At 40.9% G+C, this 17,446-nt stretch overlaps 1 protein-coding gene across 1 annotated transcript in view; it reads left to right on the forward strand.

Moving 5' to 3' along the window:
• Positions 1-8,352: 8,352 nt before the first annotated feature.
• Positions 8,353-17,446, forward strand: part of pdzrn4 (PDZ domain containing ring finger 4) — a 62,966-nt gene continuing 53,872 nt past the window's right edge. Inside the window, exon 1 of the mRNA XM_079552414.1 lies at positions 8,353-8,679. Coding sequence (XP_079408540.1) covers positions 8,611-8,679 — 69 coding nt within the window. The 5' untranslated portion in view covers positions 8,353-8,610. The remainder of the gene's footprint in view (positions 8,680-17,446) is intronic.

Raw genomic sequence — 17,446 nt, forward strand, 5'->3', positions numbered from 1 at the left:
AGTCTTTGTCCTCGTGTGTGGGATAGAGTGTAAAAGAAGATGGCCCGACCGATAAGGATTTTTTGTTTCTTTATCTTTGAAATAGTATATAGTTAAACATGTATTATTAGAGTAAAGGTTTCAATCAAAGCAATATATCTAATAGAGGTGTTTTTTTCTGAAGCCGATGACGATTTTTGAGGATTTTCATTGGCCGATGCCGGTATGCGTCACTGATATTATTGGCCAATATATTTCTTTAATGTCCCATCTATAATTCTGTGTATGAAGCTTCTCAACGTACCAGTGGTGAACTGTGACTGGAGGGAGCGCTGTTTATTCATGTTCAGACGGTTCTCCAGAACAGACAAAAATCCATAGATTTCAAAACAAAAAACGATAAGTAGCTATCTCTTATGGTTCAGAAATTATGCCCAAAAGCCGACGACACAAAATATGTAAGATAGGTGAACAAACTGGTGACTGATTTTGATATTTCTCCGCTCCCCTGAGGCCTAGGAAGTTGTGAAAGTGAGCCCAGACTGAGCCCCCAGTGCAAAAATGGGAAATCACTTTCGGTTATGGAGATATCTGTCGGTTAAAAGCAGATATCGAAAATACCCGAATATTGGCCAGCTGATACCCGAAAATCGGCCGAAATATCGGTCGGGCCCTAAAAAGAAGGCTGCCAAGCTAAACAACCAAATTGACAGAAAATATTGTAAAATTTCAAGATTTTCCAATCGTCTAAGAGATATTGGGCCTGATCTTTCACCTTCAACAGTGTTAGTGCAGACGAGAGTGACATCTTAAGTGCAAACAAACTGCCAGTGCTTTCGTGGCCAGGGGTTGTCACTTTAAAAGAAGGGGGTCGACTAAGGCGTAGTTTATAAAAAGCTAAACGCACCTGGCAGTCTATCAGTGAGCTTCTGCAGCTACACAGACGTAATGCGGATGTGCACCCATACACTTAAAAAGTCACCTCGTGTCAAGCTTTGTGATTGGGTGATCCATACGCAACACGAGGAAACAGACAACATTTCCCATGAGCATATTGTTCCTATGCTTAATGGTTTTGTATAGGTCTGCAAGAGGGAAAAGCTTGGGGAGGGATCACTGTTGTATTAGCATTAGTATTAGCATTAGCCATAGGTGTCTGTCTAGCCCATGTGCAGGCCCCGTTCAGCCCACACACTGAAGAGCTGAAGATTTCACAGAGCGCCCCCTGTCAGCGACAAAGCCTAAAGTATGTTCCAAATTATTATGCAAATGACATTTTTCTCAGATTTTCTAAATTGTCAACTCAAATGACAGTCAGCATAATTTTCAAGTCTTTAACTGTTAGAGGATGATATGAATGTAAGTTGAAAAAACTCCCAATGATAACAGTAGTTTTTTCCAAAAATAATTATAATAAACAACTTAAAATGTACTGTTCCAAATGCTTATGCACAGCAGCGTTTCAATGCATTTTATAGGTTGTAAAGAACTGAAAATGGTAATTTGCTGAGCATTAGGAGGTCATATTTACTGAAATCAAAAGCTATTTCAATCAAAAACATCTTAACAGGTCACGTTACATTTTAACAAAGGACCATTATCTGATAGCTTCATAATTCTTGCATCCATTAAACTTTTGTCACCAACCATCCACTACTCCATCCATCTGAGCATCCAGGGTTGCACGGCACTCATCAGTGAACAAGACTGTTTGAAAATGAGTCTTCATGTATTTCTGAGCCACTGCAGCCGTTTCTGCTCGTCAGCATTCAATGAACAGTATAGGGGAGGCGGAGAAGGTTTATGCACCAGCAGCTTCAAATACCTGTTTGCTGTTTTGTAGCAGCTGTTCTCTTAATCTGATGTGTTTGTCTGGCTGAAACCGTCCTCATTGTGCCTTTATCTGCACAAACCCGTGTGTGCTCTGAATCTCAAATCTTTAATAGTACGATAATTTTGCTTAATCTTTCATGAAATATCGAAGGTTTTCATACCTAGTCCAAGGCATTCAACTATTTCATGTTTTTCATCAGCAGAGAGATCCTTTTTCTTTCCCATGTTGCTTGAAAATGGTGTCTGAGATTGATGTCAGTGATTCGAAAGAGCTCTGCGACACAATACCATCCATGAGTATAATTGAAAAAAAAAAAAAAAGTAATAGTAGTAAATGTGATAGATACAGGGATCATCAGTTGAAAATTCTGGAAGAGCAACAACCAATTTTGCTGCTCCCTTATGTCTGAGACCTGCCTGTTCCCGTTTGCTTCGGGTTATTTTTGTCTGTGAATTAAAGAGAAAAGTTTGTGAGTTATTTAACAGTAGTTTGTTGGTATTCGCCGGAGTGAGCCTAAAGCCTCAGCCGACTGTTTGATCATCTGCCTTATTAAATCAGCTTCCTGTTGGTAAGGGTTTCAGAGATTAGCACTACAGAGATTACCTACACACTTCTCCCTTTTTATGTGTATCTAACTTTATACCGAACTGACATATGCATTGATTTCAACGAAGAATTCATATAGAGCGAGATGTGGCCCATTACTTTCACTCAACGCCTTGTAGGACATTATGCAAATTCCTGCTGCCTTTGAAGTGCAACTCTTTCAATTTGCTGCAAGCTATGTCGGGTTAACCTTTGACGGACAGACATTATACCGGTTGGGCTTGACTGGAAATCGCCAGTTGTCCAGTTCTTCGCAAAGTTAACTCAATGTCTGAAAGTTTATTGCACTGAATATATGTAACCGTGAACTGCATGACGCCACTTTCCCGCTATATTGCCATTCTCTAAGAAATCAAATATAATTGGTGCTTGCTGTGTAATTTCAGGCCCAATGCCTTAAATTTATATGAGTGTCTTTATTATTATATGAGAACAGACATCTGGCCAATGTCCCATTTGTGAAGAGCCATCGGGGCCAAATGATGAAACGAAAGATGGTGAAATGTTCCTGATGTGGACAGTAAAATGAATAGAGGACCACAATAAATGACAATGATGCTGCTGTGCAAATACTTGAGAAGAGTGGGATTAATGGCAGGTTTTATAGAAGACTCGGTAACAGAATTTTCAGTTCCATTTATTGAGAGTGAGGAGTCCAGAATTTCATGCATATTCCTCGCATTCCAGAGACAGATCAATGAATACGACAAAGAAAAAGGAAGAGAGTAAAGCAATGCAAAAAGATAAGGAAAGGGACCTTAGCTGTGCCATGACGACAACTCCTCATTCTCAATAGGCTATAGTTTTCAGCTATGTTCGCATTGGGGCCACTTTAAGGTACACTACGTAACATTTTGAACTATACTGTTGCTGGCAAAACAAAACATGCTCCTATTGACCAGCTCAACACAGAAAATGCTATTACTGCAGTGTGTAAAAAAAGAATGGCTTTGGATGAGGACCTTACCTGTTTGAATCTCAAATTCTACTGCCTTTCATCACATCTCCATGGAAACGAGATGGAGATGTACCCACTCCCGGTAAAGTTTACAGTCATATCTTAGGAGGGGTGAGGCTCATAAATGTTTGTTTGTACATTTATGAGGTATTTTTCAATTATGAAAATATCTGTCATCCAATAAATGCTCGTATTTAAATTTTATTTATTGGGTCAAATTCTACGCGGTGTGGCTTTAATGTGAATCTTTTGGGGAAATTAATTAAATTTGTGCAGCTGGTGAATGCAAACAGACTCTGGAGCACTTAAGGGGAGACACTACAGGCAAAACTCAATTTTTTCAGTTTTCAGGTTTTGGGCCATATTGGTCTCTGAACATACAAGCTTTCACCCGGAAACAGAAAATATACCTGATCTTGACAAAAACATGTTTAAATATTGCACTGATTCAATGTTCCCCCATAGACTTATATGGGAGAACACAATTTCAAGGGCCTTTTTCTCAAAACACATTTTTCTGTCATTGTGGCGACACTATGTCCACGTCAGTTGGACCTAAAGACTTCAAATTTTCCAGCCTTGGACTGAACAATATTTGGAGGATTTTTTCAGAGGGATTTTTTATTATCTAACCCCTAGCCCCATTTATTGAGTCTTGAATGTCAAAAAATAAGGCGAAAATTACATTTTTACTATTTTTTCCACTAAAAAACAGCTTATTTTAAAACTAAACAAGAAATCCAAAATCCCCACTGAAAAAGTCTTGTCAACTCATTTATCAATAAAATGAAACCATAAATTTGAATGTAGCTCTATCCATTATTCAGTTTTCGTCGCCGAAAAGATGGGAAATTTGGGGCATTTTTAGGCATAAAACACCTTGTTCTTATATGAAAAGATAAAATGACAGAAAACTTGCAATGTGTTTTTTTCTCACATTTATGCCAGTGATCTACAGCAACAGTTTCAAATTGATATCTGTAAATATACATTTTTTCCCTATTCACCTGCAGTGTCTCACCTTAAAAAATTCCAAACTAGGAACAATAGGAGAAAATAAACTTAAAATGATTGTTTTTGTGCATCGAGTATGATTGTGTTCATCTAAAAAAGCGCAGATTAAATGTATATAATCTGTGTATGTATAAGCCTTTGTTGTAACGCCACATCAACATAGAATCTCCAGAGAATGTCTGCCTATCCATATCACTGTGGTAAACTTTACACCAAATATAATATGGCCGTCATTTTAAGGTTCACTTTAGTATTTCTCTTCAACATCAACATATGCTGTTGCTTTTACTAAATCCTGAACGTGATCCAGATCATTGACTGATGCAGATAAACTAAGTGACCAACAAATATGAAGATGCCCTTAAAGCACACGCAAAACATTCTAATTGTGTTATTCTCAAACTATGTAAAAATGATGTAAAAAGACAATAATTATTCAACACTTAATACAGAGTGATATCAAAAGTATACACAATAGTGCACAATAAAAGGCTGCAGAGTGAGAGACGGAGAGAGATTATATTGGCGTGTCAAAACAATCCAGTCTAGTTGACTTTGAAAACATCTACTTTGATGGAAAACTCCTTGGCAACGGAGAGCTTATACAAACAGGTGTGATTACCTTTGTCAAAGAAGAAAACCCTTCTTTGAATATTTTTTCAAGACACAATAATCAAGGACAATAATCTCATAAAAGTATCAGATTACAAAGACTAAAGAACAAAGGAAGCTTAATACAGTAATATGCAATGATGGAGTGAGATTTTCCGTGTTGAATGCTAATGTGCTTGGTGGTTGGAGAAGGCGTAGGCTGAGAGTGTGTAAGTCTCCATCAGGCTGCCCCAGGGCATCAGCTAATATCGGAGGGTATCTTACCACCACACTCACAAAGGGTCTCACACACAATGTAGGAATCTTTGTGGTTACAGGGAAATACTTTAGTTTGACTTAATACGGATCAGCAAGACTATGTGGACAGTTTTTTTTTTAGAAGTGGCTATAACATATACACATACAGGTTTCATTTGCAAAAACAGAAAATCTTTATTACTGTTGCTGAATGAATGATCTCACTCCCTGAGAGGTGGCCGTTGGAAGATGACCTCACCAGGATGATCAGTGTGAAAGGGTTAAATGTTATCAGGGCTGTATCAGGATCTGCTCTGATGCCCTTGGCTGAACCTCCGTGGTCCTTGTACCCGTGTGACGTACGATAAGGATGACACATCTCAGCTTTCTCCTTATTCTCTCTGACAACTAGAGCGTTCCCTTCCTGGGAGCCAACAACGTCATTCATGTATTTTTCATTCATCCATTTATCTTCTATCAACACATCACATACACTACAGATGACCAAGCTTATACCAGCTCCTTTTTGCCCATGAAAATAATGGCAAAACAATGGCTATCACTTCTCCTTTGATGAGAGACCGGACTTTGACAATAGTTGCAATATACTTACGTTTTGCGGGCCCAGGTAATCTAGTACTAGTTACTTTTTTAACATAGTAAAACGTTTGGGATGTCTTCTCTCTCCGCCCTTTCCCTCCTATCGGCTCTTTCTATATTAATTTAGAAAGCTGTGCGTGTTTATGCATCCTATTGAAGATTATTGCTGTAAATACATAGGTAAGGTAAATAGGCTCTGAGAAGCGGATCTGACTTTCCAATCCATTTGACGTAGTAAATATGACGCGACATGTACATTAAAGCAGGTCAAAGTAACTTTACCTTAATATAGCTTTTTCGTAGTCCCTCTGGGGGTAATACAAGTGTTAATGGGATGATTGGGGGGGGTCCTTCATCTCCCCCTGGTGTCTCTGGCCAGAAAACCATACTTGCAACTTTCCCTGCTCCGAACCGGAGGCGCAATACACACTAATGGAATCAAGAAGCTAACAGGCTAACGGGCAAAGCTAACTGCGGGCTCGCGCCACTTAAACAGTATTTACAGTCAAATTTGAGTGAAAAAAATGTATCTCCATTGTGTAATTGTATGTACAATATCCCTCTCTATACCTTTGTCTTTTCTATCAGCGTAGTATTTACTCTCACGGACAATTAATGAGTAAAAAACATAACAAGCTACGACACCAGCAGGGGCGCTTGTAGCCTCTAGGGGCATGAGTTACTTCAAGTGTATTTGCAAAAATGCCAAAACAATAGTACATTAGGTAACTGTTACAGCATGTCTAAATTAATCAGGCTGAATAAATAGCTATATGTGGCCTGTCACCAGTCATATTAATCTATCACAGCCCGGCCCGTTCATCTTAGAGCACCTCCTCCGCCGCGCACTGTCACTTTCTCTCCTCCCTTCACTCTCTCACCCCCACCGAGAGGGGCGTGCGAGCTGGAAGCTAATCTGAAACCAATCAATAGGAGTCTGCGATTCTTCCTGTGTGTCAGTGCTGTCCGGTGCCCTTGTCTGCCTGGACGCAGATAGAGGCGGCATCAGTTCAGTCACTATCGCGGCTTGACTGTAAATCTATGAGAGACTCTTAAATGGCCGCCTCTTAACACTGTAGTGAGTGCAAGGGGCTATCTGGTCCGATCTAAATGAGATTGATGCTCGTGGCGAATCCAGTTGTCAAATGCAGTCAGTGACACATTTTCTTTGAGATGTAAGGACAAACACACACAAAAAAGCCCAGTCGCGCCAAAGGTGACTGTCAATTACAGGTATGTAGCAAATATCGTGGTAGAGATTTTCAAATATTTTTGATTGGGCCTGATTGTGTTTTACTTCCATCTTTAGGGTCCTTTTTCCTCGCTCTTGAATTGTCAAATGTAAGATTGGTTAAGCACAAAAGCTGGAGGCCTATTGTATCTCTGGCCACGAAGGTCCGGACTGCCATTCTTCCTAAAATAGATTCACCATTTAAAACAGTCTTTGTTCTCGCGCAAAACTGAGAGTCATCCCGTTAACAAAGCCCTGCTGTTCTGGTCATCAATGAAGCTTAAAGGGATATTTCAGGATTTTTGACATAGGGCCTCATTTCCTAGTTATCCAGAGTGTTGTTGATTTCTGGAGATGTATATATATATTTGATTCATGCAGTCCTTATTTCTGAAGAGTTTAGTGGTGCTAGGCTAGTGCATGTCTATGGTAACTTGTAGCCTGCATTAAAAACCTCTTCAAAATCATGGGGTCGTCCTTGAAACTACATATCTGATTTGTAGAAAGCTCCTTTATGAATTCGACGTGTAGTAATGCCGGCCGCAGGTAAACAAACTACTGTAGATCCGGTAACCGAGCAGATCACTCCACCGCTGCGTAGCTGATGCTGCTCAAATATAGGTTATTTTAAATGCAAAATGGTTGTATTTCCAAAAATATTCAGTCAACACAGACATTTATATCGGTAGTCTGTTGTTGTAAGGGATTTGCCGCAGGTGCACAGTGCTTGGGTCAGGGTGTTTTTAATGCAGGCTACTAGTTACCATAGACATGCGCTAGCCTAGCACTAGCCTAGCACCACTAAACTCTGGATAACTAGGAAATGAGGCCCTATGTCAAAAATCCTGAAACATCCCTTTAAATTCCTACTCTTAAACACTAACTTTTTGCTTTCATAAACATGGCACAAACACACAATTTTCTTGCTTATCAATACTCCACTCTACTGAACCTCTTGCCTATTAAGATGTTGTCATTGTACGCTTTGCACCACTGTCTGCCACCTATAACCTTCCCTTTGCCTCCGTGCCACCGACTCCAAGCTCTCCAATGTGCACACAATCAGACTCCAGTCTCCTCCCTCTGCCCCCCCTCCTCCTTCCTCCCTCTCACCGGCCAATCATCTGCCTGAGCATTCACGAGCTGTAGTACGGGGCAGGAGCGCATGTGTGTGTGTGTGTGTGTGTATGTGTGTGTGTGTAGGCAGTCTGCTACCGGAGGAGGTGTGCCTCTCCTCCACCAAAAGTGCCAGGCTTTGGCAATGTGCGCTCACACTGAGAGGAGACCGCGGCGAGGAGAGGAGGCATGATGAACTGCAAATGTTAGGACAATCTAGCCAAAGTAGCCAGAAGTTCAAAGGGCATCACCGTGGATACATGAATGAGGAGCAGGGAGAGAGGGAGAGCTGAGGAAGAGGATATTGAGTGTGTTTTTGCCTAAGGGGGGAAGCCTGCCCGCACAATATATATATATAGACCTACAACTCCCAACGCACAGTGTAACCGGCAAGCTCTCGGCACGGTTTCCCTGACAACTAGAATGGGCTGCAATTTGTGCACCTTGCAGAAACGAGAGGAGCACTACAAACTGCTGTATGAGATCGCTCAGGTAAGTGACGTTCTCGGCGTGTTTGGATGGGGGCGAGTGGGGTCATGGGAGTCTACACTGCTTGGATAAGTGTTTTATTGTTACTAAAGTTGGCTTCACTTGTGTTTCGAAATGGTTGTTTTCTTTTAGTGGGCTGCATTGCTATAAAGTTAGGGTTGTTTCTCCACAACCGTCAGTAGTTCAGTTCCCTCCCTGACCTATAGTGGGCTGTTTTAGTGCCACTTTGACCCACATTTCCTTGTCAAATCACACTGTGTGACTAAAATCATGCCTATTCAGGAACTAATGAGCAATGATGTTATTTATGATGCTGGATCTCATCTTATTCAATTAAACAGCACCAATATTCTTTGCACTTTTGAGTTGCTTCTTGAAACGATCATCCTCGCTCTTGGCGTCTTAAAAATACATGGGATGGTGATATCAAAGAGTTGGGGATGGACAGGTTGCGACTTGGAAATGGATCGGGGGTCAGGAAATGTTCAAAATTGAGTTACTTCCAAGCGGCTCAGACACGTATGAAAGTGTGTGCCATCAAAGTGAGTGGAGCTAGTTATTTCTTGCACGGGTTTTCACTCTCCTCCATTCCCCTCGCTGCTGCTCCGGGGGGGATTCATATTCACTATCTCTCCAGACTGTCACTGTCTCGAAGCAATATGGTTCAAACAGCACGCTGCAAATGTGCTCCGCCGTTGCCCCTTCACTTGTTTGTCAGGGGGAGACTTGTTTTTCCACTGTTTTCCCCATTGAAGACAATAGATTTCTGTCTACTACGAAACTGCACGTGACTTTGAACTCCCACAACTGTATTTTTAAGGGCTTTGAAAATACTACTCAGTCCGTGGGGCAATTACTGATAGTATTAGTGGCCCCAATGATAACTAAAGTGAATGGATTACTTATTGCGTGGGATTGGCTTGATGATTAGATAAAAACACAAGAAAATGTTAATGTATGTCCCTGGCTCCCTAATTGTGCTTTGGAACTTGATTTTTTAAAGCTTTATGTGATGTCAAATCAATTATTGATCTCTCTTTTTTTTCTCTCGAGAAGTGTGGTGCTTATTTTGATAACCTCGTGCAGCAGCTTGACTTTGTTTTTTGTGTACCTACAGTAGCGAAGGAAACCCAGCCAGGCAGCGACAACTCATTCATGATTTAGTATCTTACACTGTTTCAAACTGCAGCCGAGTGAGGGGTAGCCATAACAGGCTTTTGCATAATTCCTAATCTGTCTAATCATACCCTCCAGTGTTTTTTTTTAATGCAGGATGTGTTTGTAATGAGCATTCATATGACAAACATGCCTTAGTCAGTTGTTAATGCTATAGATAATGCTTTTGATGGGGGGACCTCTTGTAATCTTGTTCTCTAAGATGTGAGGAATACATTATCACCCGCAGATAGATGGATGTGGCTCTTAGATGGGCATTAGTCACAGCGGCGCGGCTCATGCTTTTACTGACTGTACGTTTTAATAAGCTGTAGGATTCCCGTATTGTCGGCCCGGTGCAGAGCGGAGTGGGGGGGGGGAATTAGCCGTGCCAATTAAAGTGAACCCTAGGAGGTGTCTGTGAATGACTCGCCAAAGCAAAGACAGGACCACGAGTACGTTTGCCAGGAGACACAGCAGTTTAACATTAATCAGTGTGAAGAGGAACAACCGCTGTGAGGCAGACTCAGGCAATGGATTGGGGGACTTGTTATACTTACTCTTTCAGGCTAACAAAAAGTTGAAAGCTGTTGTTATTGTTGGCACGGCTCTCACTTTTGCATTTCACATGGCTGAGTGAAAAGGTTTGAAAATCTCTATCAAGAATTGAGAAAAGATAGCTTTTTTCTGGTAAAATGTCACAGGTAGGTAAATGTCACACTTTCGGTGTCAGGTGGTACAACTGATGTAAACATTGGAAAATATTATTTTATTATAAAGTTTTTTAATTACTTTTAAAAGTAAATGTCAACCCATGCTTACAAATGCTGAAGCCAATGTAAGAGTCCACATAAAAGCCAATTTAATTTGAAATTAGTTGCTAATGTCAGGTGGTGCAACCAGACAGTCAAGTGGTGCAACTGAAAAAAAAAAATAATAATTTAAATTACTAAAATGTATAGAGATGCACTGATTCAATACTGGTATAAGTTACCAATAACTGTTTTGGGCTGACACGGAGCACTCCGTCCGTGGTCCTCTGGTTTTATTGCTGATTACAGCATCAGTCTGTTACAAATTACAGATGAAATGTTCAGAGGAGAAAGGCTGTCTAAGATATACTAGGCAAAGATTTGATTTTGTATAAAATATTGGAACCTTTATAAATTTTTGAAAAAACTTGGTTGTGCTACCTGACATGTTTTTTTATACAGAGGAGCTTCAAATACATAAAAAAAAATACATCGAAATACTGTAAAATGTTATTAAACAAACATGACTTGTTTAAACACATAATTATGGATAAATATGCATGCCATCAGTTTTGAAAAAAGTTCTTGAAAAAATGTTTTTAGACCCCTTATACGTCATTGAACCAGATACAGACGGCATCGCTGCATAGAAGGAGGCGTGGCTTCACCACGGGGGGAAAACAGAATATTTTCGGAAACACAATTTTTCACTCTTTTTAGCCATTTTCGGGTGAAATATAAACTTTTCATCACATACAAATAAAGTCAAGTATAAATCGGGTCCATATGGATATTTATTCACAGCAGATTGTTCAGTAGAAGCAAAAAAACAGCAGCCGTTGCTAGCAGGAGCTAGCATTAGCATTAGCACGCTCCGTTTTTTATGTATTCATGGGCTGTTGAACCACTTTGCTCCTCTCCATGTCTTTGTGTCTTTATTTAGTAGAAAACTATGTTCATATTTCAGCGTTAGTTTTTGAATAATTAGAGAAAGTTTAGATTTCTGTCCAAATTGTTTTCCCCCTTAACTGCTTTCAAGCATGACCATATATGGGCGATTCCAGAGACGTATCATGTTTACATACCTTCAGTATGATTTCAAGAATGAATTTCAAACAAAAGCCATATTTTAATCACAGCAACAACACCGAAGCTGATTCTGAAGATGCCCTAAGTGTCTGCATCTCCCATATTCACAAACAGTCGCATATGGTTTCCTCCTATCCCGGCTCTGTAGGTGTCCTCTGCAGTGGCATATGTCCAAGAATACAGACAGTCCTGTATGTGTGTGTGTGTGGGTGTGTGCTCTCGGGCTCCTGTTACTGCTAAACGCTGTGCGGTGAGTTTGTGACAGTCCGGAAACACCGACCGTGCTCATTGGCAGCGTTAAAGAAAAGTGCCAAAGAGAGGAGCAAGAATGAAAGGAAAGTGCACTCCAGGCAGTAAGTGTGTCAGTGTGTCTGTCCTCAAACTCAGGCTCATACTAAATTGACACTTCTTTTTTTAAAACACAAGTTATTTCTGCATTTCTCATTAGTATATTCAATTCGCAGTCGTCGCCTTTATTATGGTCCGTTCATTTGGAGCAGCTTACTGGTTGTAGATTGTGACTGTACTCTTGTTTTCCAGCAGCGCAGCACAATGGGATGCCACCTGCTCATTATACCAGTGCACAGGCAAACAGGGGGTGCAGCATGGAGATACATGTTGGCTAGAACAGGTGCAGGATGGAAAGGGCAGTGGTTTATGAACCTCGCTAACACACCCATTTGGCAAAAGGATAATCTGGTGCAGTGTGTTGTCCATATGTGTTTGTTGACTAAAAGAACAATGTAATGTTTGTTATGCATTTATGCATATTGGGGTGCCAAGTCAATGAGGTTCAAGTCACTAATAGATACAAATGGCATCTCTGGAATCGCCCATATATGGTCATGTTTGAAAACAGTTAAGGGAGAAAACAATTTGGAGAAAAATCTGATCTTTGTCTAATTATTCAAAAACTACTTTAACAAATGCTGAATTATGAATATAATTTCTACTAAATAAAGCTACAAAGACATGGAGAGGAGCAAAGAGGTTCAACAGCCCATAGTTACATAAAAAACGGAGAATGCTAATTGGGCTAATGCTAACGGCTAGCTAGCGCTTGCTACAACTGCAGTTTTTTCACTTCTACTGAACAATCTGCTATGACAAAATATCCATATGGGCCCGATTTACACTTGACTTTATTTTTGTGTGGTAAGTAATTTCATATTCCACCAGAAAATGGCTGAAAGGAGTGGAAAATTGTGTTTCTCTAAAGATTCTATTTTCCCCCTCGGTGAAGCCACGCCCCCTTCTATGACAAGATGCCGTCTGTATCTACTGTATGTGGCACTACTTTTCATTACAGGGTCCGCCTCCAAGAGCGACACCACATTTTCACAGAGATTTCGCAGTGATTATGAGGGATGCGCTAAATTTCAACGTTCTCCATTTATCTGTTATTTTACACACTTTATAAAATATATAAATTTGTCCTCTATAAAGCTTCAACCAGTGCCAAAGGGCAACCTGTAGGGAGCAGTCAGCAACAGCATTGCATAATCCTGCACCAGAATCCTGGTCAGGAGTACCTATAGCTGGAAGTTTACTGTGCATGAATGCTTTGGATTGTTGTGAACTGGACTGATCAGGGCTTAATAGTGGCATAAATGTTGTATTGGCACCTGAGCACCCAACTGTTTATAACCATGTACCAGAAATTCGACACTGAATTATCCCAATATTTTTATTTTGACTGTACTTGCCGTAAATTATAAGGCATGTAAAATTATAATAATAAGATACATAATAAGGCAAGTCACTCTTCACTGTTTTTGAAGATGTATTTATTTCTTTATTTGTTTGCTCTGGCAGCACTACCTTCTCTCAGCCTTTACAAATGCTTAGTTTTTGTAATCGTCAACATTTTTCTTGTCCAATCGTAGTCTGAACTGCATCCACTAAAAACAGGTCTCTTTTGTTGATGTTATTGGTTTGAAAGTGTCATGTGGCAAAAATAGATTGCAGCAATTTTGCAGATTGCAGTTGTAATACCCCCCACACGCTCAGACAGCGCCGTATTCAGCATCTTTTAGTATTGTGAAAGTAGCCGAGCATATCAGGGTCCATTTGCAGTTACGTTTTTTGCCTCCAGCAGTGCTCGGTGTTTCCCCTCACACTATGGGCCTATCTGGGCTTTCGCAGCCGCGCACAGTGACAGGATCCTGCCCCAGCGGCCGCAAAGAGATTTATGGCTCTCGTCAGGCCATTTACATTTAACATTTCATTTGGACTTTGCGGGTGTGTGTTTGGAAACGTGCACGCCGCCTGCACAAAATGCCTTTTCCCGGGTTTTTCCTGAGGCCCAGTTAAACTGTCCCACAGCCTCTGGCCTTGATACCATCATAGGACCCATGTGTGTTGGCCTTTGGTTAAAGGAAAGTCAAGACAATTTTACAATACATCTACAGTAAACCTTGCCCAGTGGGTCTTCTGTCGAATCCAAAACTAATCTTTCTGAATTGAGATTAGCTTGTTGTTTGTGTTGTTGCTATTCCTTTAAACACAGATTGATTTCTGTTTTTGAATGTGTTGTGCCTCGTACCTTACTGTACCTGTTTGTATGGCTGACTGTGTCCTCCCCTCAGTGGGGCAGTGTACACAGGAGACAGCTGCAGTGCCACATGTCCAGCCTGTTGGACAGCATGAAAGTGGCGAGACAGAGCGCCCTCCACCTCCACGTCCGGCCAATGTCATGCGGAGCAGGGGAGCTGTGGTCAGAGCTTCACAGCCGCCACCTCCATATGTCCAGCACAGACCGCAGCCATCAACCACTGCTGTCAAATCACACCACAATGGGGAGCTGCCACATTCTACAATAGGATGATGTCAAAACCTGTGAGCAGGGAACAATACTACAGCGGAAGTACTGTTTTTTAGAAGGTATCGCCCTCCAAAAACGTCCAAATGTTGGACAACCAAAGACAAACCAAGCACAAGAGAAAATTGTTCATTCATTTGATATTACTAAGCTATGTTAGTACTAGTAGCCACAGCTGCCCTGGGGGAGGCTGACAGCCAATCTGTTCCATTGGATCCTCCGACCATCCCAGCATCTTAGCTTACTCCACAGCAGCAGAGTATTGAACTGGCCATCCATATCCTCCAGGTTTAGGTTCTGTTCGTTATGAAAGTGTTTAATTAACCAGTAACATAATTTAAATGTACATGTTGGGGTACCTGATTTTTGGTGTAGAATACATTTATTTTTGCCACCTCAGAGTATGTTATAAGCAAAACACAGATCTTGTTGTATTGTCTTCACCTAAAGTTTTATTGAGCAATAGATGATAGAAGTCTTGGGGGTGGCCGCCTCTTCTTCACTTTGTCACCACTACTGCTGTATATGGGTGTGAAATGTGCATATGATTACATTTTTGAACAATTTCAATACACAGGAGGGACTGTGAGAGCTAGAAACAATTTTGGGCCAAAACAAAAAATGCCAATTAATATATAAAATAACCAGCTTTAGATAATGAAATGACCAGTGTCTATATCCACAAACAAAGTATCGGTATCCTATCGATTTTTAATAAAAGAGTGGCATCGCCCATCATAGGCCCTAATTCTGAGTGCAGCTCAAGTGGCTGTTTGCCCAGAAAAAGCGATGGAGGGGAATGAGCTCCTCGTAAAACCCTGTTCCTCCTCCACTCGTTTGTGGTTCACTTTTCTCAGTGTGGTTGTGGCCCGTGCTAGATTGGGACGTCTGATCAATCAATATGATCAATATCAGCATTTATTTTCGCGATGACGGGAAGTACACCCAAACCTCTTTCTCCACCCTTCTTCAATTGGAGCAAACGCAGACGCTCCCCGTTTGTTCATACGCAAAGTATCTTTTTCGACATGTGTTCAACCTAAGCAGAACTGCAGTCTACAAAGGCCCAACCGTGTGATACTGTTATGTAAATGTTTCAGTGCGTTTGATGACAGTTGGCACAGAATGGCCGCCACTCTGTTTATGTAAACCACAAAAGACATTTTAGTGACTCTTTAGCCACAAATCTTTCCACTGAATCAAGTCCCATCATTACACGACAGGACACGTAGAGGTGCAGTTACTGTCCACTGTCCGCTGTGCTGCTTTTCTGATGGGATTTTCACATCTGCAGAGGCATTGATTGAAGTGACCTTTGGAGTGTTTTCTTGTAATGGTGAAGTGATGAGTTGTTTGTCTGTCCACTGGGGGCACCGGGCTTGACATTTTTCACCTGTGCCAGTAATCCCGCCTGAAGTCTTGTTTCTGCGCAAAGAATTACATCGGGCTTGTCTGGTTTTGTCAGCGCAGCCTGAAAAAGAAAGTGTGAGATTGTGAGAAACTGTGAGCCAACATATTTTTTTTATTTGTAATTTAATGTAAAATAACATTCATTGAACCAGAATTACATCAAGACTAAATGAGACTCAAATTAGGCTCAAGCCAAGACTGAACTAAAAGAAATCGCAGTCATTCCTTTGAGAATCACTGATCTTATAATTGTTGTAATTTGTGCATGAAGTCATTGGCTGCGTGTTAAAAACAGAGCGTTGCGGATGAAATGATCACCCTTTTAGCGCTGGCTTGGCTGAACAATAAACGTAGGTAATGGCGGAGCCTGTAAAATGTTAATGTAGCATTATGGAAATGAAGTGTGCTGTTGAACACAGATCATCTGGTGTCTTCCATCACGGTTATGGAGGCTGGCTGCAGCACAGCAGGGTGATAATACACATGATTTAGAGGTGCATATGCTCTGCTCGCAGCGCACTGGGCCACAGTCTCCTGCTCCTCAGACTGGCTTTAACTAGGCTCAGCATCAGCCACTAATCTGTGAAGGAAGCACTTTTATACAAACCAAGGTACGTACAGTATGACATCGGATCAATGAAGTTAGTATTCTTGCATTTAAAAGTGCTGTTTCAGAAAAAAAATTACCCACTTAACAAAAAAGAAGCTTAGAAGTGCTCATAAACATAGATACAGACGGCATCTCGTCATAGAAGGGGGCGTGGCTTCGCCGAGGGGGAAAATAGAATCTTTTGGGAAACACATTTCTTCACTCTTTTTAGCCTTTTTTATGATGGAATGTGAACTTATTTATCACACATAAATAAAGTCAAGTGTAAATCGGGCCCATATGGATATTTTCTCACAGCAGATTGTTCAGTAGAAGTGAAAAAACGGCAGTTGTAGCTAGCGCTAGCTAGCATTTGCATTAGCCCGACTTGAAGCATTCTGTTAGCATTCTCCATTATGTATGTATTTATGGGCTGTTGAACCACTTTGCTTCTCTCCATGTCTTTGTATCTTCATTTAACTATATTCATAATTCAGCATTTGTTAACAAAGTTTTTGTATAATTAGAGAAAGTTTACATTCTTTCAAAATTGTTTTCCCCCTTAACTGTTTTCAAACATGACCATATATGGGCGATTCCAGAGATGCCGTCTGTATCTAGTGCACATTATAAACACATCCATCAGTATCAACATTTCAGAGACTGGGATGTGTTTTTTATCTCAAGTAGCCTTTGAGATTTGATCATTGTAACCATTCAAATTGTGATTTGGATTCATTTGCCCTTCAAATGCGTACAATTATTGACTCACCTTTGACACTTCTGATTGGCACCTTATCCACAAAGTGTGGGGTGGTTAGATGGATAAGGACAGATGTCAAAACTGAGGACGTGGAAACCGGTCCAAAATGAAATGGTAACACGGCTCTGTAGTCAGTGTCTCGCTCCAGCAGCCAACAATACCCCCTGCACTGGCTCTGATAAGCCAGGGAT

This window comes from Gobius niger, assembly GCF_951799975.1.
Source record: "Gobius niger genome assembly, chromosome: 2".
Lineage (NCBI taxonomy): Eukaryota > Metazoa > Chordata > Actinopteri > Gobiiformes > Gobiidae > Gobius > Gobius niger.